The sequence below is a fragment of the Tetrao urogallus genome (assembly GCF_951394365.1).
Source record: "Tetrao urogallus genome assembly, chromosome: Z".
Lineage (NCBI taxonomy): Eukaryota > Metazoa > Chordata > Aves > Galliformes > Phasianidae > Tetrao > Tetrao urogallus.
Genome location: NC_136816.1, coordinates 34,617,169 through 34,642,651, shown reverse-complemented (window position 1 = coordinate 34,642,651; position 25,483 = coordinate 34,617,169). Strand labels below are relative to the sequence as shown.

Sequence of the window (25,483 nt, the reverse complement as noted above, 5' to 3'; positions counted from 1 at the left end):
TGCACCATCAGGTAACATATCAAGAACAGTACAGAAAGGACTTTTTTTTTGTGCTGAGTAAAACTATGGCGTGCCTCCAGCTATGTACTTTGTGTTAGTCTAATGTGAATACTTTAAGAAGGAGGTAGTACAGTTACAGAAAGTACAGAGAAAGGCAGGTAAAATGAAGGAGCAATTACTAAAAAGGGCACAGACACTAATTTGGCAAGAAGCTACAAGATGAACACAACCGTGACTTCAAATCTCATCCAGGCATTATCAATACTCATTAATCCTCCTATGTAGTGCTTATGAAACCACATGAATGCAAGAGAAGAGATCCCCAGAAGACAGCCAACTAGTGTACCTGTCATAAAGAGCATCTCCTATTGCAATGGCTGGACAAAGGACTGAAGAAATATCAGTCTTATACCACTTATTTTCATAAATGCAGAATTTCATTGATTTCTGCTCTATGGAATGCTGTATGGAATATAGCTGTGAATGCACAGCTTTAGCATCCCTATTCTAATCTTCCTTCTAAGGAAATATATCACAGAGATCCCAAAACTATACTCACTTTCTTCTCATGGGACAATCTTTCATGAAATGGCCAATTTTACCACAAATTCTGCAGCATCTATCATTTGGTGCCAATTCTCCTTCTGTCAGTACCTCTGGATCAAAGAAGTACTCCTGGAAAAAAAAAAAATGATGCATATAAATTACAAGTTCATACACTGGGCAGTCAAAACAGATAAGTAAGTTGTTGAAATTTTGCTTATGTACAGTTCTGACAGATCTAACGAGATAAAATCATCCACTGCTTCCTCTTCCCCACAGGCAGCCGGCTGACTACCAGGTGTGCAACATTCTTTCTTAAACCAGTCTTAAAAAACCCTAAGCTTTTCTGAAGGAGGCTGAACTGTCTAAAAGCCTACATAATGAATATCTCCCTTGATCAGTATTTTGTATGCCCCCACATTTTATAGGCAAACAATATGAAAAAAAGTACTCAGTAATAACAGTTCAAGGATTTATAAGAGCACTGCTGAAATTAACAAAAGCATTAATAGACCATAACCATGTTCTTAAAAGGGAGTTACACAATGAAAAACATGCATATGATGCCCTTAGGAGCAGCTTACCATTTTTGATGGATATTCTTTAGGAAATATTTTTACAGGAGTACCAAATACTCTTCTGCCGTTTATAAAAGCTTTCATTATAAAGTTTGTCACTAGGGAAACACACACAAAAAAAGAGAAAACATCATGTGAACATCAAACAAGCCAGTAAAACAAGAATTGTCACTTAATATCCAAGTTTTTCAACAGGAAACTTACTTTTTCTTGATAATCCAGCTCCAAGATTGTGGTTCAAATCGAAGGGGTCTGTATGGAAAGCATTAGAGATATAAATATTTATATGCACATATATACACACATACACACACAAACAACCCAAGACAACTGTTTTGAAAACAGAATTAATGCACTAAAATTAAACTGTTTGTGAATTTCTGGAAAATAAATTAACTTCATGGACAAAGGATCACGTTAGTGAGATGAAAAGTGAATGAAGCAGCCCCAAGCGCATTAGGCACAGTATAGATTGACAGTCAAGGGAAGGAATTGTTCCACTCTGCTCTGTACTTTTGCAGCATCACCTCGAGCACTGTGTGCAGGTTTGTGCACTGCAATATAAGAACATAAAGCTACAAGGGAATGTCAAAAGGAGAGCTATAAAGGTGATGAACGGCCTGGTGGGCAAAGTGTATGAGAAGTGACAAAGGTCCCTTCGATTCCTCAGTCTGGAGAAGAAGAGACAAAAGAGAGGCCTCATGGCGACCTACAGCTTCCTCATGAGGGGAGCAGAGGGGCAGATGATGATCTCTTCTCTCTGGTGACAGCAATAGGACCTGAGGAAACGGCATGGAACTGCATCAGGAGAAGGTCAGGTTGGGGATAAGGAAAATGTTCTTCACTGGAGGGTGGTCAAACCCTGGAATCTGCTCCCCAGGGCAATGCTCATGGCCCCAACTTGCCAGAGTTCAAGAAGCATAAGGAGAATGCTCTCAGAGATAGGGCTCGAATTCTGGTAGGTCCATTCTGGAGCCAGTGATCCCTATCATTCCAAATCGGAATATTCTGTGGTTCTATAAAAGAATATGCTTAAGTTGTATGTGGGGCAAGACAGTAGTTCTTTCTGTGAAAGTCACATGGCCCAGAAAATGACTTATGGAACATTTCTAAAATGTATCACTGCATTTTCCTAATAGAGATCTTAGCATTAACAGTGTAATACATGTACAACATTAAACTGGTCATTCAAATAAGAACTCTGCTAACCTTACTATTAGTGGGAAAATCTCACAAGTATGATTTGTGCTTTGCAGCTTTTTTGCAGGTGGGAAGAAAAAGAATAATTTTTAGCTCCACTGAAAATGAATGGGAATTTTAAGAAGACTTAAAACGTAACAAAATAGCAACTTGTAATCTATTAATAGAAAACTAAATAAACCAACACAGAATGACCAAGTTTTCCATGTGGACATTAAAGAAATTCCATATAGGGATGTACACTATGTGATTTTACCTTCAATAACAATGTATTTGGATGTCCACTGCTTCTTGAAAGTTGTAAGCAGGTTCTTTCTCCTAATGCAGATGACATGCTCTTTAAAATCAAAGTCTTCAGTGTAAAAACGAAGAAGTCCCAGCCACAGTTGCCCTACAGATTCAGTGTTTTTGCCAAAGTCAGGCCAAACAACTGGCTGAAAATGACAGAAATATGTTTATTTTCTACACTTACACTGGAGAGAATAACTTAATAACTTTCAAATCCAACACGATCCAGTTACTCCAGGATACTTTCTTTCTAAACTGCCACTAAGAACCCAATTATTGATTTTATAATAGCATGTCTTTAAACTTCAACAGAACTTTTAACATCAGGTTTTGCCTTTATTAATTCACTGTAAATGCTCACTTAATTCAAAATTATTCAATAGGTTTAACCTACTATGGCCATAAACGTAATTAATATTTAAAAGAAATTCTCTGCTCAGTAACGTGATGCACATAATGATTAATCATCATCAACATCTGAAAGCAATTTATTTTAAAACTACTTTTTTCAGGTTATGCAGTGGATTTTTTTTGTTTGCTTCTTTTTCAATGTACAGATGCTTGCACTGCTGGGTTGAATAGAACCATGCTCTTAAAAGTTCACATTTCAATTTATAAAGCAATAGCTACTTCAGTTCCACTACTGTGTTCAATCAACATGTCTGAGAACATTTCTTAAAATGAATTCTTTTTCGTTTTTTACTCACCAACTCTTCTATCTTATCAAAGAAATAAACGTTCCAACCATCAACTAAAATTTCAGGCTTTTTTGGTTCTTTGTAGATCTGAAAACATAGTATTAAATTCAACAGAAAAGCCTTTAAGACCAACACTAACATTCTTCTGATCAATACTGTGTACAGGTACTGGTTTCTTTATTGATATACTGTACCTCTTGAAGAACAGGGATGACAGGTGGATTTCTCTGTTGAAGAAAATAAAGCACCATAAGAGTATATGCATAAGAAGAAAGGCTACCACGAGATGCATCTCCAATGTCGCACATCTACAAAAAGGAACATAAATTACATTTTTTTTTATGATCATCACCTCATGGTGCAGGTACTACCTCATCCTGAATGCCCGAAAAACTCACCTTTGTAAAAACTTTCATCGTATAGCACAGATATTTCACTCGAGGATCAATGGCTGCATATGATGAAAGAAGTCTTGTATTATGCAAGGCCTATGAAAATAAGAAATCCATATATGAAATATAGGAGGTCTGAAGAAGTTGAGGGAATGAGCTGAAAACACATAAAATGTTTTTAGTCAAGAGAAGACAGCGAATGATTCAGAGCACTGTAGATTCAGAGTCCACATGCATACTTCTTCAATTTTAATTTACTTACTGAGTTTGTGTTAACAGCCTGTAGAGCTGTGAGCTCAACAGTTAAGCCCCGCATAGCAGAATGTATATTGAGAAAGGAAACATTCAACAGTGAGGTTATCACTACTACTCTACTGAAAGGCTAACAAACAACTCATGCTTCTCAGAGTTGCTATAAAGCAGAATTCACAGAACACTACTTCAGAAAGTGAAGTATTCATCTATTACTGCATTTTCAAAATATATGGTAGGAGGTTAATTCTTGAATTAAGAGATTTCATTCCAGAAAAGTGAGAGCTATCAAATTACCCATGGGGATGCAAAACTTCAAGTACACACTTTTAGATTTTGTAGTTGAGGCATCCTTCTCTACTTGGGCTCCCCTCAGACTCATATAGAAGCTTCAGAAAGCTTAATGCTTGGCTCTAAAACTCACTTTCCTTCAATGCTGCAAGGAGCTGCCTATTGATGTACAAAACATCGGAAAAAAACAAATGATACTTCTTTTTAAAATATTTGGCCAATGACTTTTTTCTAAATTGTGTTGTATTCTAGTCCAGGCAAGCTGGATTCCTGTTACTATCCCAAGCCTCAAAAGCTAAGTATGACTTGTGATGGGAATTGAGGGATGGGAAAAGTGAAGTTATATTATTGTCTGTTTCACAGAAAGAATTAAACACTATCACTTATCATTACTGAAGAACTACTATCTTGTCTTACAGATGTATTAACACTGAAGTCTTGATTGCACAATTGATTGCACCACGTCAAAAATAACTCATCTGTGCTTGGAAATTTAAAACTGGAGTAGAACTGGAATCACTTATAATTGAACCTACACAAAACAATCATTTCATTCCCAAGAAGCAGCCCCGCATTTTATTGCTAAAAACCAGATAACCTTACCAGAGTGTTATATAAACTGATGTCTACTTCAAGACCACTTCTGACATGGAAAAATTTGACAATTGGGACTTTAGCAGTTGTTATAGGCAAGACATTTCGTAGACCTAGGAGGAAATATTTCATTACTAAATGTCTACAATACAGTCATAACAGTATGGAATACTCTCCAACTAATCCCAAACTGTAGTAAGAATGCTACACAACAAAATCTTAGTTGATATCAAAATTGTATCAGTAATACATGATTATTAAATGACTTCAGGCATTTGTCAAACACTTTGAATTATGAATACTACATATTACATATACAAATACAGTTATGCCCTCCCCCCTCAATAAAACAAAGATTAGTCCAAATGTAACAGCAAAATAAACTTAGGAGGTTGTTTACGATTCACTCTATGTTAAAGTCATGCGAGATAAACCAACACAAGCACTGTAAAATTGTTTCTCTTGTAGATCAAGCAGGACTACTTCAAGCTTGTATTAGGCTACCTTTTATCATTACATTACTAGGCACTAACTGCACAAATACAATACAGCTACTAACATGAAGCCTCAACCTTCAACTTAAGGCTCATTTTTACACATTAAGGCTATGAATCTACACTCTGCCCAATTCAGTTGCAGTTTTATAATATTATAACTCAGAAACCTACACATACAAATAAATACAAAAGTCCACAACATAATCTCTTAGTTATCAATATTAAACTCATACAACAATTTCATGACTTTCCATCTACAGGGCCCAAAATTTTCACGTATCAACTGAAGTCATAAACAGAATAACTTATTTCAATGTTTAATTACCTGACTGTTTCTTGAGAACTTTTGCTAAATCTTCAATAATTTTGATACAATCAAGTCCCTAAGACAGTAAGAAAAAAAAGTCAAAACTCAAATAATACCTGCTACAAGTGTTTCAAACAAATCTTTTATTAGTTGCCATTTAAGTTTAAAGTTACGTAACTGGGTTTCATATAAAACAATTAGGTATACACCAGAAATTGTTTCAAAATAGCACTTGTAACCTCAGCACTAGACAGACAGTACCTCAACACAGGCTTTTTAAAAGTTCTGTTTTATACATGAAAGACTCATTTCATGTTCCACTGCTTCCCACTCATCGTTGTTCGTGCTACAAAAAATGTTATTTATCTGCACAGCTAATACTAGAAATTATGCTAGCACCCTAATTCAGAAGAAAACTGTTTATGAAGAACTGAGGTTCTTAAACACATGCACAGATCAATAACAAAAAAAGGTAACGCCACCTTCTTTTGTCACACCTACTTGTGTTTTCCTCTATCTGAAAAGCTTTCATATGGCTACAACATACATACAGCACAAAGTTTGCATTCACTGGAAAAAAAATCTTGTCAAACTACCTCAGCAGTTTCCAACCCATCCATCGTCATACAGATATCAAGATCACTTTGTTTGAAACCAAAGCCATTTTTTGAGGAGCCAAACAAATTCAGCTTCGTTCCTGTAAGAGATGTGATGGGTTATAGTCACATGTTAACAAACAAAAGCTTGAAACCACTGCATGCTTTTTAATACAGGCATGAAAACACTAGTGATTTTTATGTTACTTTAAAACTTAGTTCCTATCAAATTCAAAATGATCTCTGCTTTTATTAGCTAAAGTGAGAAGCCTGACAGAAGCAAATTTGGTGTTCCCAAGTTAAGCATTCGGGCCAGGACTGAAACCAGATTAAAATAGGATTGCTTTCTACAAGAGATCTTTGAGATAAGGCACCTCTGAAGTCCAAGTCCTACATATAAAAGAATCCAGAAAGAAAACAACAGTTTCATACAGCCAAGATCCGAGAAAAAGCCAAAATTTAAAAATATTTCAAAGCCGATAATCTGTAGCAGGAACAGTATGGATCAAATGCTTTTGTCCCTGTAAGAAATTTAAAGAAATATATATATGCAAACATATAGACTAATGCATGTATGCAAGTGCACATACATATAGACAGACAGACAAACTTTGAGGCATTACCAAGTTTTCCATGTCTTGGTAAGTATAAAGAGAGTAGTGATGAAAACACAGAAACATGCATGTAAACTGAAAAATTGTTCTTTAACCTTGGAATCAAGACTCCTACCAGAATTCTTAAAAACAAAAAAGCTTTTTTTTTTTTTTTTTTAAAAAAAAAGAAGATATAATGAGAAGCCTGGTTAATGAATGAAGCTAAAACAGCTATCTTGAAACTGTCCTACTGCTCTTATTTTCTCTTTAACTTGCCCTTGTTCCTTTGTACAGATGCATTCTTATGTATGATAAAGTCACAGAAGGGTTAAAATAAAATCTATGGGGAGGCTATTGCTTTTCTTAGTCTCTTTAAGCAAACAAACCACACAACTAACCTAGTTTTCAAGTCTTTCTTCTTTGCTAAAAGAAGTAAAATTCATATCAATAGGAAGAAAGTCCAGGGCATCATACACAAAATTGAGACATTAAGATATGTTAATAATATGACCATTGTAACAGAAGATATACAAAAAACAACAATACAGATCAAATGCTCAAAACTAAAATGTTTATTATGCTGACTTGACATGTTTTCTTGGAAAACACTTAAATATGAACACATCAAAGCATGAATATAAAGGCAGAACTTAATCACCTGGGAATTCCAGTCTAATGAAGTTTTCCAGGTTTTGTCTTATATGTTCCCGAGCCTGATCCTCTATAATATTTGGAGCAAAATCCTCTTTAAAAATGAACAAACAAACAGTTAAGGTAAACTGATCTGTAAAGAGTCAACAACAAAGACTGAAATGAAAAAGGGAGGGGAGCATAGTAAGGGGGAGAGAAAAGCAGAAGATTCAAATGTGAGGGAACGATAACAAGGATGAAGTAGAAGGGAAATACCTGTTCAAAGAAAAACATTAATTAGACAAATAATGCATTTTGTCTGGTCAGAAATGGCGAGAGAGAAAGGAAGAAAGTTGGGCCACTCTGAAAAGAACAAAAGTGGAGAAGTGTTATAAAACAGTATTCTGATTCGAATTTTTCAAGAACACTGAAGTCTTGTTGAGAATCGTTACTTGAATTTTTAATGTAAAAGCACCAGTCGAAACACTCCACCACAAAACAAACTCTTAGATTTATATTAAGATTCCTAAACTAGTTGTCAGACAGCCATTGCCACAGAGGCAAACCTAAATATTTTTTATTTCTCAAGATATAAACTCGAGACACAGTCCTACCGTATTCTTACAAATCTTATAAAGTACAGTCATACTGTAGCCAGTGCAGCAAATAAACTAGACACCTTTATAATAATAGCTTCTGGTTATGTCATTGATTTTTGCAGTTGTTTTTCTTTTTTTCTTCCCCATAACAGCATGTAAAGGAGAAAAACTTACGGTAACACTGGACACAAACTTGATCTAGAATAACTGAAAACTTGGGTGTCAGAGGTGGCAGTGGGTCCAGCTCAATTTTCTTGAAGTCTTCTGGACAATCTCGTTTTAAGTGACCTTCCCGTTTGCACAAGCTACACACTACTGTAGGAGACTGCATGAACAGAAAGCAAAATTGGTTTCAAAAAGCATAACCCCTTAACGAAGTTGAACAGTACTTTCATATAACTGATCAGAGAACATAAACAACATGTGCACATTCTGTTAAAGCTCGCTTACCTTGCCTTTTGTAAAAGCTTGCTTACTAAATTCATAAAAGAGTTCAGATTCTAAACACTTTTCTACCACTGCATTCTCTTCACAAAGATCTCCCTTCTCAGTAAGATCCTCTTGACTGAAACTGATCCTCAGAGATCCGTGAATGTTGTCTTTGAAACGGTTTTCTTCATATTTATTAGTGATGGACAAATCATCATCTTCCTCAGACAGGGCATTCTCATCTCCAGATCCAGGGTATGTATTGTCTAGTTCACCTTTGGTTGTTAGGATACCACCACATGCTGCCTGGTTTAGAAGACTCAATTCTTCCTCCTCTTCCTCCTCCTCTGAGTTAATCACTTCAGCCAGTTGATTCTTTGTTGAATGTATGAACTTCTGGGGGGATTCGTCCAGTTCATCAGTACCTTCAGTACTCTCCTCATCAGCATCGATCTTGTTATCCATTATGCCCGTGCACTCCAAGCCAAACTCATCACTCTCTGTAAGTGCTGTTATTTGAAAACCTTCCAAGTCTGAAGTACTGCATGTCTCTATATCATGATCTGTCATTGTTACAGGGAGATCTCCACCATCACTGTCTTCATCTATTCCCTGATCAGTAGACAAGATATTATTCCATCTTGTTTCTTGCTCTTGTTCTTCTTCTTCCTCCTCCTCCTCATTACCACTCTCCATCTCTTCACAACTTGGTTTAAAGCCCTCATTATCTCCAGAAATAACCTCTTCAACTATGCAGTCTGAATCTTCTTGAACAATTCCCAAATGACTTGTATCATCGGCCAGTTCTTCTTCTGTCACGCTCTCTGAGCCATCACACACCTTTGAAGGAAAAGTTCCATGTACCTGAGGAATATCTGTAGTTCCAATTACATAACCTTCCACTACTGCTGTGTTAATTATACCACTGACATTTTGCAACTCAGAATTGTCAGGCTTTACACTGTCACTTCCATTGTCCAGCTTTACAGACTCCTCCTCGTTGGCATCTGGAAGGGACTTTTTTCTCAATTTCACAGGTTTTTTGTGAGGTAAAGCAAAATACTTGTAAGTTGCTCTCAAGCAGTGAAGAATGTATTCATACATTAGCTGGCTGTTCAGAGTTCTTGCAACATTCCTTTTGACTGAATATGGGTCTAGTAGAAAGAAAAAGTAAGCCAGCAGTGCAGAGGTTAACTTTTAAAAAAGTAATGTACTTAGATTCTTCAAAAAATTCAAATATAGTATTGTTAGTTACACTAAAATGCCTAGGAACATAAATGTATGAATAGAACTGAAGACAATTTATTTTATTTTTTTAAGGCCATCTACATCACTCACATTACTTCTGATAACACCACCCCAAACTGATTTTTTTAAAAACATTCTACAACACTGCTGGGAATAGCAGTTGAAAGCTAAAAAATCCAAAGTTATTGCACTTTATCTCAACAGCAAAAATAATACCCTGGGAAGTTAATGGCAACAGTTCTATGAAGTCTGTTGATAAAACATACCTTCCACAGCTATGCGCTTTTTAGGCCAGTCCTTCAATTCACGCGACACTATTTCTTTCAGTCGTATGCTAATAACCAAATCAGCCATATTGAACTCCAAGGCATAGAAACGAAGCAGTTCTACCCAAAGTTGCCCTACAGGTGCTGAACATTTCTGTACTGAATCAAATACTAAGGGAACCTGTCAATTACAGGAAAAAAAAACCCCTTAATATTTAATGCATATACAGATATTCAGATCGTAAAAAAAAATTTGCTTATGTAGAACATGCATTTGCAAACAATATCATTTAGTTTGATTTCTTCATATCCTATCTGTAAAGTGATATTATAAAATTCATAACTACTTCTGTAACACAGCAATTGCAACAACACCTGCAAAAAAGGATGAGATATCATAAGCTCTTATTATAAGACATCAAAATAAAAGACTCAGCAATAGCTGAAGAATAGTGTCAATGATTAATAGCAATTGATTATGTGTCTTTGTTATAATTTATAAATTTCCAAGGAAACAGCACAAAATAGATTACAGATTCTAAATTTTATTGCTAACTGCTGCAAAATGTCATTAGAGAACAACACTATGGGTTGCAGAGTAGTTGTGGAATAAAAGATGTGTAAGAATAGTTCAAAACTCAGATGAAATACAATCATACACTTGATTTAATTTGAAATAAATTTGTTTTAAGTCTATATTTTCTCCCTTAACAGATTAAAACCCAGGGCCTTATCAAAGAGACTTGAAGTAATACCTGTCAGCTTCTGGGTACTTAGGGATAAGCATAACAAGCTTTGTATGAAGCAATTATGTAATCTTCCATTTCCTCTTTTGGTTTTGAAACATCAAAACCAGAGCAAAAATGTAAGTTTTTTTTTTCCCCCCAAGAACAGTAAGAACTACTACACGAACGTTAAATATTTCACACCTTGTCCCTTGTAGGGGAAGTTTCTTGTGGCAAATCAGCATTGTCAACAGGGTTATGTTCCCAAATCACAACATCATTCTCAACTTCTTTAAGATGGAAATTAGTTAATTTGTTTAATGAGAAACCTTCAATCTAAAGGAGATAGAAAAAGAAACAAAAATTAACATTACATGAAGTTTAAAGCATTCTTTCCAGGATAATAAGCCAAACTAGAACAAAGTTTAAAATCAGCTTTCTCTGGCCCTAGAAGATAATCCCAACCTGCTTCCCTCTTATCCCTAAACTTCCCTAAAAAAAGCTCTTGAGGAGCACTGCATTTGAAAGTGAATAGCATCCTGCATTCACTTGCTTAGCATCCTGCTCAAGTATATGTATTTTAATTATACAGTCATACTGTATAGGACTTTTTCTCACATTTAGTGCAGAGAGTGAAGATACTCTGGGAAAGAGTCAGTCATGTAGCAAAGGAAATTGTTAATTGCAAGGCCTGTGTAATTAGTTATGGAAACTAGGACATCCACATTAAATGTTAATTAAATATTACAAGTGACTGTATGAACAAAAATACATGCCACAGATATAACACCTGAATAGTGTCCTAGAGAATTGGTTTCTACCCATAATAGCCTGATCCCAATGCCCAAATGTGCTCCTGAACTGTAGTCCACACCTCCATTAGAAACCCAGATGTCAAAGTTCAAGACATTGTTTTGCAATATAGCTGTATTAATTCAGAGCTATCAAGGGTATGGAAGAAAGGCTGAAGAAATAAGGAAGTAGATTGTTATGCACTGCATTATTCAATTACCTTACTCCTTCAAGGGGCAGCAGTAGCATTTAATTCAATGTCTATGACTGCAAATTTTATCCTTTTACCTATTAGGCAAGTAATATATATATATATATATATACATATATATATATATATATATACACACACACACTTAGTAATATAGTAACTAAGTAATATATATATACATACTTAGAAGTTATATAACAACTAAGTGTACATTGGCTGAATCACATTATCTCTGAATTCCTGGAGAAAAGAGTGGCTTACAGCTTTCTCAGCGTTGCAAGAAGCTGAGGTTACACCACAGGTGAAAAGATGGATCCTCCACTCACTCACAGTACCCAGTTTACTAATATACATACCCATGATCCCAAATAGACAGGTAGAAAAGGCTCTTTCCTCTGTTGCAGAAAGAAGATAACCATTAATGCAAACACATAGGGCGACAAACCTCCTTCCTCAGGACGATCGACACAGCACAGCTGTAAAATAAATTGTGCAGTAATTGCAGTTTCAAGAGAAACAGTAAAAAATATTGTTTTCCTTCCAATTAAAAAAAATAAATAAATCTGTCACTGCATATAGTGAGAAAAATTCAGGTATCTTTGAGCTCCTCTTGTGAGATTGATTCTGTTATCGAGATCAGTTAAGAGTCCTGCTGCAAAAATACCACAGAATCCGAGTACACAGAATGGCAAAACAGACAGCATAGTGCAGATTTTCAAAATCATTTTACATAGATGTAACCAAAGTTAAAATGCTTTTCTATGTTCTTCATAAGATTGTATTTTAACTGCATGCACACAAAGTCTTTGAACAAGTTTGTTATTATTTTAATTCAAAAGAAAGTTTTATCTACGTAAGAAAGAAAAATTTTATTTCCAGTCATTTTCACGATGTATTAAGTTTATGCTAACTGCACTACATAGACAACTTTCCTATTTGTTTGGTAATATGAAAGAACAGAACATTTAGAGCTTTGCATGACACTCACGGAATCAATCTGAAAATTCCACTTCTAAAATTTAATGGAACATGGTAAGGCAACAAATCATAGAATCATAGAATGGCTTGGGTTGGAAGAGACCTCAAAGATCGTCAAGCTCCAACCTCTCTGCCACAGGCAGGGCCACCAACCTCCATGTCTAATTATTTTACTCAAATCTATTAAGGCAGTTTATAATTTAAACAAAAATTATACCCTTTTTCTAGTACTCTCTCTAAAACAGTTTAAGCAATGGTTTTCTAAATCATACAGTCTAACCAGTATAGTACCAATATTCATTAAATATTTTCACAGATGAAGAATAAAAATAACTCTTACCTTTGCCCAGTACCTGAGGGCAATCACTAAAGATGCAACAGTAGGCTCCAGTTTTCCAATGGTAGCCAAATGGTTTGTTGTCAGATAAGCATTTTCATTCCCTGCACTTACTTTACAAATAAGGCCACTAAAAACCAAAGAGAAACAAAGTAAAAGACCTTGGAGGCCTTGTAAGAGGAGACAGAGATCGGACTACATTTCACAAAACAATCTAGAAGGCAGCTGTAAGGGAAGGTTGAACAGCTCTTCCAAGACAGCATATCTATATTAAAAGAAGCATGAAAATCAACTTGATATATGATAAGATTGAAAACGAATGCACTATACATAGTCTGCTCTGGAAGTAATGTCTTCTATTTATTTCAATGGAAACTACAACAGATGCAAAGACCACAATAAGACTATTTGACAAAGCAAATTCTCAGTTACAAAATACTACTTCTTAACATAATCACCACCATCAGCTATACATTTCCATCAGTAAGACTCAGGAGTCTGAGCTTGCAAAAGTCTGAACCAGCAGAGGTGACATCTGTGCATAGCTGTCCAGAACGTGGTCTGTCCTGCACACTGCTGTCATCACTGCTGAAATGCACTGCCCGTTGCCTCACTGGGCTCATGTCCATTGTTACATCTCCATAAAAGTTCAGCAAGCATTGAATAGTGTCAAGGGGGGGTGCCATTTTTTCCACATCAGGGAATTCAGTTCTGCACCTTTACTTCAAATGCACTTCCATGCCATTTGGTCAGACTGCTCCTCTGCTGCCATCTGTTGCACAGCAACAAAATGCAACAAACTATTGCTGGGAAAGTTCATCCGCTACTGCCATGCCATCAACATCTGCATCTGACTTCGCAGGCCAACAAAATAAACAGGAGACATTACTTTTGGAAGCACACCTCGTAATTTTCTGTATAAGTGTGTTCAAATACATTCCAAATTTAAGTTAATTGTTTCTAATGTGTTCAATTCTAATGATATTAAATCACTGAACTGTAAAACCTCAATTCTGATTTCCTTCATGTATCAAAAATATTTTCCCATGCCACACCAATTGCAAAACAGTTTCTACGCTGCTTCCACAGAACAAAAAACATTTTCAAACAGTGAAAAAACAAGGTAGCGGCAAATAACTGGTAATATTCCTCTACCAGAAAGTATTTATAGAATGTTTCATGAATCTTAAGTGATTTCCATTAAATGGGCAAAGTAAAATGTCTTTAACTCGTGCATGAAATATTAGTGAGGCTATGCAAGCTGATCTTGCCCTTAGAGAAATCTTTAATTTAATATGGCATCTATGTTATCTATAAGGAAGCAAAGGAAGTTTCTTCTTAAGCAGTTATCCCAAATGGAGGGGTAAAGGCACATGCTGGAAGCCAAAATGGTTGAAAGGACTGGGAAATACGCAGCTGAGGACAGAACAACCCTTACCCTCTTATTCTAGGCTAGGAATGACTTGCCCATGAGTGTTAGTTTGTGTTTCAAGATCCATGGAACTGTAACAATTTAGTAAAGAAACATCACTTTTCAGATGTTGGTACACATAATTTACATTGCTATATACTATTAGAACACAGAAAGTGACAACTGAGACCTTTGCTTTTCTCTGCATACCACCACCGGTATTCTAGTATGGAAATCTGCATCAACTCCAACAAAAGATTCTAGGCGGGAGAAAAGAGAAAAAAGCATATTAAGTATGGTATTGACATAAAATATTTTGAACTGGACCCAACTAGAGCAGTTCAGCTGTATTCTGGCAATTTCGTGATTATTTCAAAATTATTTTATTCATTCATCCAAGGATGCTGAACATTAGATGTGATAAATCAACTCCAACACGCTCTTAATGCAAGTTTTTCACATGTGATAGGAAGAGCATGGTCTATATTCTATGATAAGAATTGTTATTTTAAGAAAATACTTAAGAAAAAACGAACTTTACAAAATTCATAAATACTGTAGACATACTTAAGTAGGGATATTTTGGTTGTGCTAACTTTACTGTAGGCAGATAAAACTTTAGACCAACAACATCCATAAAACAAAGGTATTGTGAAAGATTAAAGACATACAACTTTATCTCAGTACCAGGTGGAAATAAAGTAATTAATTTAAATTTCCCTTGTAATCTAGAAATGCTCTATGTAAGTATTAGAACAGGCTTGCTAACAAGAGGTAATGTCTTCCTCCTAGACTTTATTTTTCCCCCTCTTACTCTTTATGTAACTCTTCAAACTTAATTTAGATTCTTTTTTTTTTTTTCCATTAACAGCGAGAAGTATAAATACCATAAATACCACTACAGCTCCTCCTCTAATTGGAGCATATTGATACAAACTTGATGTTTCATTAGGTCAGGTGCAGAGAGAACTATGAAAGTGTTAGCTATTCACTGACTGCAAAACTGAAGTTCTGTTATGCTCTAGCAACTGAGACAACTGATCTCTTTGCTTTTGCCCTGGAAGTACCACAAATGCCTAGTTCTCTGCCCTTGTTATCTCCAGACTCAAAAAAACTAGTATGTTAAAGAAAACGCTATATTTCAAAACACAGATTCTGAGTTCTTTTGGGATCTGGGTGTCCTTTTCTCACCTCCCATTGAGCAGTAAATACTGCTATCCTGTATGTTATGACTGTAACAGTCATCTGATCAGACAAGATCACATACATACAGCAGAGGGGATGAGAGGGACAGATAGAGGAATGGAAGAAGGATGGGAAGAGAAAGCTTAGACCAGAAAGTACATGCAAGTTTAATGTATTTGCCTGAAACTATACAGACTGAATTCCCATCTGTGAACAAAATCCAAGGTAAAATGTAAAAAATTTTCTTTTCAAAATTTGCATTTAAAATAACAGAGGTTATTTCCTATTTATTTATTTATTTATTTATTTATTTTTGTCTGGATATGCTCTAGCTGGCTTGAGTATATTTAAGATGTAAAATGTCATTTAGGAAAGTGATATTATATGACCACATATTAGTACACACAGTAATATTCGCTGCTTGAAAAATGTGTCTGTATGCAGTCAATAGTACATTAGCTCACTGCATTAACAGACAAGTGCATACAATTACAAGAAAACAGATCACAATCACAGAATCAAAGCAGTCTGATCAAGTTAGAAATGTTCAATCTACTTCAGGTACTATACATGGTTCATACTGCAGTTAGGGAAAGAAATGCACCACCTGCCTTCTTCACTTGTGATGCGAAGAAAATATCCCATTAGGAATTCCTCATATCGTCAGAAATAACTCCAGAAGTCATAAAAAGTCAAAAAACTAACTATAAAAACAAGAGTAATTTCTGCCTCTACCAGTGGCAGAAATTTTCTGCATTATTTTCTGCAAAAATTTCCAGGTTCAAATTAATTAAAAAACCCTCATAATCATTTGTTTTACATATTCAACAGAAGTGGAATTGATTAGCAGTAACTGTTTAATGGAACTGAATAGGAAGCAACTTACCACTGTTCTGTAGACATTCTTGAACAAGTAAGAGAACATCTGGCTGAGTCATCTGTGAATAAAAATAATAAAGTTGTTTTTGTTGCAGTGAAAAAGCTGATTTCCCACATCACTTTTTATTTATTTATTTATTTATTTATTTATTTATTTTTAAACAATGCCTCTAGGTCAATTCTGTTTTTCTTCCAAGACAGCAAAAGGCAAACAGAGCAAGGTTTTATCAGAAGGAACATGGATGGAAAATATCGTGGAGTAACTGTAAGTTCATTTTTTATCTCCATCAAATTGAAACACTAAAAAATACTTTTTCAGTGAGTTTGATCAGCTTGCTTTCTGAAAGTAATGGACCTGTCATGTGTCAAATATTGGAATACAGCTTTTAATACAAACATTTTAAGAATATAGATCATTCTTCTCTCCACTACACTTCAGCATTCATCAGAGAAAACGTCTGATTTTAGCTATGAGAATGTCAAACCAGGAATAATTGTAAGTGTGGAAAAAGAAACTTTTCACAGTCCTGAATTTCTTTTCAATGTCTCAAGCACAACAACATAAAAGAAAAACAAAACAAGCAAAAAAACCTACTAGCATGACAAATCAATACTTTAATTTGCATAGAAGATGATTTAATGGCTCAAAAATGACACAGCAATCAGAAACTGAAGCACAGATGAGTACAAGAAGCAAGACCATGGAAATGCCGTTTGATCCATCGATAATACAAGACAAATAAGTTGATCTGCCCCATACGACTGCTTGGAGTCCAGATGCTTTAAGTATTTTCAGTTTTTTGGAACAAGATTCAATGAAGTATGAAGTCATGTTATATTACAACAGTATTAGTGTGATAGCTCTGTACTACCCAATGCATTTTCATTTTGAAAATGCTATTACCACTTCATGAGTTATATTTAAATTATACACAAAGGTGTAAACCGCTGTGACATATTTAATAAAATGGTCTTACTTACGCTGGCAGGAAACTGGATGTCTATGTTTATGTCTGAAGTTTTGAAACCAAATCTGCTAAAGGAAGATCCATACAACCTTAAGGAGCACTCTGCAACGAAAAGAATGCTCCATTTATTTTATTTTACTGACCTAAGTCTGTAGCTACTTTACAACACTAGCAGTGCATCTTACAGCTACCGCTAGATTTGATGACCACAAAAGCTCAGGACGGATCTTCCAAAAGCATAACGCTCACTTAGTAAATCCTACCTTCCATTGTTTAAATAGCAAAAGCTTACAGTGAAGGCAATATACTCCCCACATCCTGTTCATCTCTACTTTTCAGTCCAGGTCTATTTAGGTTATTACAATGAGCAACACTGTAATTTAATTCTGATATTGCCACATCATATTTTTTAAAGAGACTAGTAACTAAATATAGTATTTTAGTATCCAGCTAGCCAAGTTTTTAAATGAGTTTCCACCTCTGTGAACTTACAAAAATTAACATATCTAGCAATTAGAAGAAACTGCAAATAATACCTGGCAATTTTTGATGCAGTAAGTCTTCCATTATTGTTCCAATCTTGAGCCTTTCTTGTAAATCTGCATTACTTAAGCCAAACTCTTGTACTACATTTTCAATGGCAACATCAATAGCTTTAATCTGTGAAGGTGTTGGAGGAGGCAGGGCATTCAATAACTGTTCCTCTTGCTTTTCCTTTAAAAGATAAGAAAACTAATGATTCTGTTCAATTGCTTAATGTTCTAGAATGAATGAATGCAACTTATCTCAATTACTATAACCACAGTTGATCAAGACCATGAAGGTAACTGGAAAAAGAACAAGAGAGAAACTGCAATAGGTATAAAACATATATACCAAGAAGCTTCAATAACCTGCAGGGCTACATACATGTGTACATTTACTTGGGTATATGCATCTGGAATGTAAAAAAAGTCATCAACTCTTTCATCAGCAGTGTGTGTGTTTAAGTACACATGTATCTGGAATGTAAATAAACCACACCAACTCTTCAAAATCTAAGAAATAAGGAAGTCTAGAAGTTAATGAGGAAGAAACAGAAAACATGATCAAGACAATTACTGTCTACTTTAAGCTGGGAAAGCAGAATGAAAGAAAAAAAAAAGAGAGTAACACTGAGGTCATGCTAGAAGTTACTTTGAGGTCTGTTCTGAACATGATCAAACTAATTCATGATCATCTAAATAGGCCTGCAATACTCCACAGGCAATTAATTTCATTTACAGTATTCTGAATGGCAATCTTCATCCAGACATACAGCTTATGATTTTTTGCTTATTATTACACCTCACTGTTTTGAACTTTATCAAAACACTTAACTGATGAGATATACCAAATATACACCAAAAAGAAATGCATGTAACCAGTCTATTAGAAGAATTACAGAACAACAGAAGAGTTGAAACAGTTTTTTTTTTGTTATACTTGATCTCCAGATCAAATACTATTCCATGACAAATTAAATAAGGACTTCCTTTAATGATGGACATTAAAAAGTATAAATTACATTTCAAAAGTGAGAGAGGAAGTAAAGTCCAGGTATTAAGTTTACTCTTTTTATGAGCCTTAATACGTAACACATTTTCAAGGAGCTTCAAATATAGTAAAAAAATAAGATTATTTTAGATACAGTGCATTTTCACAGTTAATAGCAGGTGAAGACAGCTTCAAAAGCCCGCATTTTACACTTCCTCTACTGTCCTTAACTCACCTTTATGCTTTTCTTGTGTCTTTTCTCCTTAATATGCTTATGAGCAAAAGTCACAGATTCAATCAAAACATCACATAATTTGCAGGCATATTTTGCTGATGGGTAGCTTCGAGGATGCTAAAATAAAGACAGAAAGAAACCACACCATAAAATAAAGAATAATGCTAACTTAATTTTGTTCAATACCCTTGCTAACAGGAAGACTCTAACACTGAAATCCAGAAATGCTCACTCTATCTTTCCCAACCCTATCTTTACAATTAAAAAGTTCAAACACCAAACATAATGCCAGAAGAAGAGTGCTGCTGGGAAATTAAGTCCAGTACCTTGTTGTCCAGTACCCCCAAAACCATGGTAGAATATATTAACTGAATGTATAATTACATTTTTCTGATTTGCTGGCCCAACCTTTAGTGAACCGATGTTAATTGGAGAGCAGATGGATCAGTCTTTTTTGCAATTATCTTGCTGCCACATTGAGACTTAATATAATAGAAAAGGATAACTTGCCTTCTCTTTACAATTCATCTACTCTGTCGTTACATCGATTATGACCTTCTAGCTATAGCCAGAGATATGGCTCAATATGCATCTCTACATTTTATTCAAAGATTAAAAATATAGGAGATAAATAAAAGAGTGGCACCTTCTTCAGTCTATAAATGAAGTCTCGCTTCAATCGTTCTTCAGCTTGCTGTAAACCTAGAAGCTCTTTTGCTGAAAGCACAGATTCATCTATGACTGGGCCACCCACTTCATCATCTTGATCATACTCATCTTTTCTACTTCTTCTTGATCTCCTTGTTTTCCTGAGCTTCTTCATTTCTTAGAAAGAATTATGAGAGCAAACACAACAAATAAATTCAAATACCATACAAAATTCTGGATTTCATTTCCTCTTTTGATTTCCATTCTACTTAAATGCAAGCCAAAGAATCATCTACTCTGCATGGTATCATAGCCTGTTTTGTGTAAGTGTGATAATAGCAAAAGCGTGCATCTGTGACAGAGCCTGGATTATCACTTGTTACAAATGACGATGAAACACTTGTTCGTCTCACTGAAAATAACTGGGATGCTTATTTAGATAATTTTGCTACAGTTGAAAAAAAATTAAGGATTTAGGTGCCTACTTGAGACATACCAGTATAACGCTATGAAGATACAACATGCCCAAAGTATCAAAGAACTCCAAACACCACTTCTTTTAAGCAACGCCTGTTGTCATTTTGAAGTACGAATTGCTACTAGCCTGAAAAAGATGTGTAAAACTTACCTCAGGAATGAAAACACATAGGCTGGATTTTCATGTAAGACTTTAGATTAATTTTAACTTGAATGGTTACATAAGATGTCCAGGTGCACAGAGTTTCAACATTTCCCTGCTCCTGACAAAGTTTATGTAACTTTCTTAGACTCCAAAACTCTTGTCATACCATGAAGTTTATTTGTAATAGTCAGAAAAAAAAAAGAAAAAAGAAAAAAAAAAGGTATCTGCTTTACCCAATGTATTTGTAAGGTTTTGTCCCTGCTATTACAAATTTTGTCTCTAATAACTGGCAAAGCAAAACAAGCTAGTTGTGAATTTTCAACCAGTTGTCTGATTTCATTCACTGAACAGCATGTTTGTGCTAGTGTTGTAAGCAGAAAAAGAACAAGAATGGTCACACAACCCCCTCAGCAGCAGAGCAGCACAAGCATATGTTGCAATAAACAGAACTAAGTCTTAGTAGGGATTCCTCTTTCTCCAAAGGACATTCCAAAGAACAGAAACAGAAGTCATAGCCTTGTCTTTACATATCCTTTCCATTTTCTGTACTGGCTCTCCTGCTGAGAATGCTAAGACCTGCAACAGCTGTTTGAACACATTTTTTTTCTGATGAATGCTGGTGTGACTTGGAGAAAACTGTCTATTAAATAAATGTCTCTGAAGGAAAGCATGTGGAAAGCACCTAATTATCATTTACCTTTGTAAGTATTAAGTAAGTTCAGAAAAAGCTGCAAAATAAATTAATACTTCTAGTATTATTTATTAGTTGAAGTAGTGACAATCTAACTATAGGCTAACAAGTAAACAAGTACTAAAGGTGTGTTCAAATTAAAGATTATGCAGAAAAATCAGCACCTCGGATTTGGTAAACTCTGTGTGAGCTAAAGGAAAAAGGCACGAAGCTAAGAGGAAGAGACAACTGCACAGAAGATGTCAAATAAGAGGAAACATCAAAAAAGCATTATTAATAACTGTTTGCTATCTGACAGTTTATGCAGGGCCCTCAAGAGGTGAGCTACCCCATGTCTCCGCTTCACAGCAGGATGAGCTCTGTCAATGCTGGGTGATGCTCATCCAACCTATTCTCAAAGGCATTTGCACAGACTGTGTGAGTTGCCAAGACAACATCCCAAGTACTTCACAGTGTTACACAGAGAAACTTTCCCTCTATTCTTCATCTGAATCCTTCCTGCTGAATTTCAGGCCTGCTCCTTTTTGTTTCTACTGTTGGAAAGATTCAAACAAGATTACCATAATATTTTCAATAACTGTCTGTATCGCTGAAAGTTATTATCATGGCTGCTCCCCACTAGCCTACAGAAGAAAGGTTTACCCTGTGTTAGTTGATGTTTTTTAGGTGCCCTGGCATTCTTGTTGTTTTGGACTGTTCCTGCTTTATTTATTCAAGAAAGCTGTTGAAGCTAGACACAACACTACAGCTAAGTTTGCCAAAAATATACAAGAAAAAGCGTACTTCAGGCTACAATTTAGAGTTCCTACACCTCACAGTGCCTTGATGCTGACTACTCATTTTCATCTTCCTATTCATTATGATCCCAGATACTTCTCTGAAGAAATGCTACTTAATAGCTCTTTCGTCTTCATTTGTGCACCCCAACTTAAATAATAGATTTCACATGTATTCATTTAGTATCTCAACCTGTACCTAGGTCAATTCTTCAATTTTGCTAAATAATTTCTATTCTTCTTCCTGCATTTCTGCATTTAGCTCCTACCAGCTCTGCAGCTCATTTATACTAATAAGAACACTGTCTACATTCATAATCAGAATAGTGTAATAAAGCTTCAACAGAGTAGAGCTCTTGCAGAAGTTTGGTCAATGCTTACTATCACTTTAAGAAGATCACTGGTACTTTTCGTAGCTCTACAACTTTGCTGTATTAATTTCAACCAGAGAATTTTCCTATAGTTTACTTATTCTGGGACTGTCACCCAAGCATTGAGAATACTACTAACAGTATTTAACCTTTCTCCCATGTCATCATTTTATCATTTTTAAGAAATAAATTACATACTTTATACTTTCTTCTAGGCAAATCCACATTTACCGCTACTTGTCTCTTTGCTATCTGGCAGATAACCACAGTAGGTTACATTATTTGTTCCAGAATGGATTTCCAAAATTAAAGTTGCATATCCTTTTAGATAGAGTTTTAAAGAGAGGCTTGCCTTTTCCTGCATGCCACTAACTCAATTCCCCTGTGTAAATTTTGCTCTGCTCTTTCCTTCTGAGACTGAGCTTTACTTTGCAATTTATTTCTAACAATGGGAGACACTGGACACCTGCTCAGAGTTCATCCTCTTACAACTGATGTCAAGAAAAAAGACAGTAGAGTCTCTTTTATAGTAGAGTAGACTTTTATACATCAACTAGCAAGACCTTCCCAGGAGAGGAGCAGAACAGACCATAATCTTAACTAGAATAAGAGACCTCTTGATAACAGTTAGCTGATCCCTGCCCTCTTAGCAGCACCTCAGCCAGGTCACAATCTCTCTTATTTTACCTAACTATAAACATATAAAAAAATGTTGGTTTTTTTTTTTTTTTTTAAGATTTTTTTTTTTTAAGAATAGGATGAGAGGTAATGGCCTTAAGTTGTACCAGTGGAGGTTCAGGTTACATATCAGAAAAAATTTATTCTCAGAAAGAGTGGTGACACATTGGCACAAGTTGCCCATCTCTGAAAGTGCTCAGGAATGTGGTGGGTGGAATGTGGCACAGAAGGACATGGTTAGCAGGCACGGTGGGACGTGGTTAGTGGGCATGGTGGTTATGGGTTGACGGTTGGACTAGACAGCCTTAGTGGTCTTTTCCAACCTGAACGATTCTACGATGCTTCTCACTGCTTTAGTCTACTTACACTTTTTTCTCATACTCAGATTCACTGAAGTTCTGATTATACTTTCATAGTATGACTTTATGGGAAATACATTATTTGTTCTTACTGCACTACTTACTTGTGAGCATTAAGTTCTCACAACATCTCCGACACATTGTTTTCAGTCTTCATTAATATGCACTTTTATGGACTTCAATGGCAACTCTAGAATTTTATCCTGTAGCAACCTAAATTAATTATCTCTATCTATTAACAGATTCAATCAGACCATACCTGGAAAACTGCAACAGGGACAACATACAGTTGTTGTAATTTCTGTACCATGTAAAACCTAACACAATTTATAAAACAAGTTCTATACCACACACTGTACCAACTTGTTTAAAGTGATTCAACATAATAGAGTAAATTTGCATTGTATGACAGAACAAAAACATTTTTTTGATTTAACAGCGATTGTAGAAATTTTACTTTTCATTAACATATACAGAAAGGTACCAAATAGTATGTATAATAACAAACATCTTGATTACCAGAGCTTCCTCTCTGCAAGTCTGATACGTCTTCATCTGCTAAGTCTTTCTGAAGTTGTCGTCTTACATTTCTGTTTCCTGCACCTTCAACTTCATGAAAAGAGTCCTTTCTTGTTCTGTTATGCGTGGGAATCCAGATTCCAGATCTGTAGTCTCTCCGGTTTTCAGAATTACCACGGTGGTCATCAGATATCCACTTCTTTATTTGGTCTTTTTGAGTGTCACTCAACTTTGACCCTGGACTGGGAGTTATATTTTTAAGAGAATTTGGGCTACTGAAAACAGTACGTGGTCCTCGTCTGGGACTACCTCCATAATGACCTGGTGTTCCCTTCTTCTTCTGCAGGCTGTTATCTATTTTATTGCTATGGCCATTTCCATATTCATCTGTTACTTGGTAGTCTTTCTGTGAGAGACCTCCTTTGAACTCTTCTTCAAATATTATCTCCGGTTCCTTACTTTGTTTGGTAATGTAAGGCTTCGCAGTGTCTCCCATAGTTATTGCTATTTGATTCTGTGGTTCACACCTAGAAAATAAAAGTTAAAAGGAGTATTTTAAAAATAATCAACCTATAAATACAGACGTACTGGTTACTGAAATCTCAAAAATAAAAGCCCTGGCTCTGTAGTACCGTAAAGACAGGAACATCTTGGTGAAAATGAAATTTTATTTCAATCAAATAAAATTCAAAATTAATATAAGCTTCTCCTCTTGAAATGTCTAAAGCTGGTTCACAAAATGCAGTGATAGTCCATGGCCTTTTTTTTTTTTTTTTTTTTTTCTCTCTCTCTCTCCCTCAGTATACTCAGCTCAGTACAGAACTTTAAAGAGTCACAGAACAAACTCTGGAACACACACAGTATTTAGGCAGCAGTAAAGGCAATGCTCCAAAGTGATGGAACAAGAGGGAATGATTTTAAACTCAAGGACTGAACATTTAGATTGGATGTCAGGCAATGTTCTTTAAGGAGAGAGTGGTGAGGTGCTGGAACAGGATGCCCAGATAGGCCGTGAGTGCCCTGTCCCTGGAGATGTTCAAGAGCAGGCTGGATGGGCCTTGGACAGCCTGGTCTAGTATAAGATATGCAGGTTTGTGGCCCTACCTGTGACACAGGGTTGGAACTTGATGATGTTTGGTGTCCCTTCCAACTCAAGCCATTCTACGATTCTATGAAAAGCTAATTAAAATCATCATCCAAATATCATCCCCCACCGTCACCTCTGCAGACGCTGTTCACTTTGTTAAGGATTAAAATCGTGATCGGTGTTACAGATGAGCAACAATTGGTCTGAGGCAAACATCACCCAGTGATAAAAAAAACCTTAGCTGCTAATGGACTTTGCACTTTTTACCTCTTCCAGAACTCAGAGGTTTCATATTATGCATTTTTACTACCCAATATTTCATACTACTTCAGTACTGCCTAAAAAACATGGGCTGCCAATATGCACCCCAGACTTTACCACGTCTGTTTTCTTACCATAAAAAGCTTTCAGAGTACTGTAATTAAGGAGCTAACTTAAACCTGGGAGACTAGGAAAGGAGAGTTATCTGGAAAAGATGTTAAACCAAATAAAGAA

At 35.6% G+C, this 25,483-nt stretch overlaps 1 protein-coding gene across 1 annotated transcript in view; it reads right to left on the bottom strand.

The window, feature by feature from the left end:
* Positions 1–24,397, bottom strand: part of TUT7 (terminal uridylyl transferase 7) — a gene marked incomplete at both ends in the record, with an annotated part of 28,825 nt that extends 4,428 nt beyond the window's left edge. The window contains 24 exons of the mRNA XM_079548522.1: positions 560–675; positions 1,128–1,219; positions 1,326–1,373; positions 2,578–2,755; positions 3,317–3,394; positions 3,502–3,615; positions 3,706–3,795; positions 4,846–4,949; positions 5,659–5,716; positions 6,237–6,337; positions 7,488–7,574; positions 8,233–8,383; positions 8,509–9,641; positions 10,002–10,182; positions 10,931–11,062; positions 12,086–12,205; positions 13,048–13,174; positions 14,646–14,715; positions 16,527–16,578; positions 17,501–17,589; positions 18,024–18,201; positions 19,238–19,354; positions 19,884–20,062; positions 23,902–24,397. Coding sequence (XP_079404648.1) covers positions 560–675; positions 1,128–1,219; positions 1,326–1,373; positions 2,578–2,755; positions 3,317–3,394; positions 3,502–3,615; positions 3,706–3,795; positions 4,846–4,949; positions 5,659–5,716; positions 6,237–6,337; positions 7,488–7,574; positions 8,233–8,383; positions 8,509–9,641; positions 10,002–10,182; positions 10,931–11,062; positions 12,086–12,205; positions 13,048–13,174; positions 14,646–14,715; positions 16,527–16,578; positions 17,501–17,589; positions 18,024–18,201; positions 19,238–19,354; positions 19,884–20,062; positions 23,902–24,397 — 4,091 coding nt within the window. The remainder of the gene's footprint in view (positions 1–559; positions 676–1,127; positions 1,220–1,325; positions 1,374–2,577; positions 2,756–3,316; positions 3,395–3,501; positions 3,616–3,705; positions 3,796–4,845; positions 4,950–5,658; positions 5,717–6,236; positions 6,338–7,487; positions 7,575–8,232; positions 8,384–8,508; positions 9,642–10,001; positions 10,183–10,930; positions 11,063–12,085; positions 12,206–13,047; positions 13,175–14,645; positions 14,716–16,526; positions 16,579–17,500; positions 17,590–18,023; positions 18,202–19,237; positions 19,355–19,883; positions 20,063–23,901) is intronic.
* Between the last annotated feature and the right edge of the window lie 1,086 nt (positions 24,398–25,483).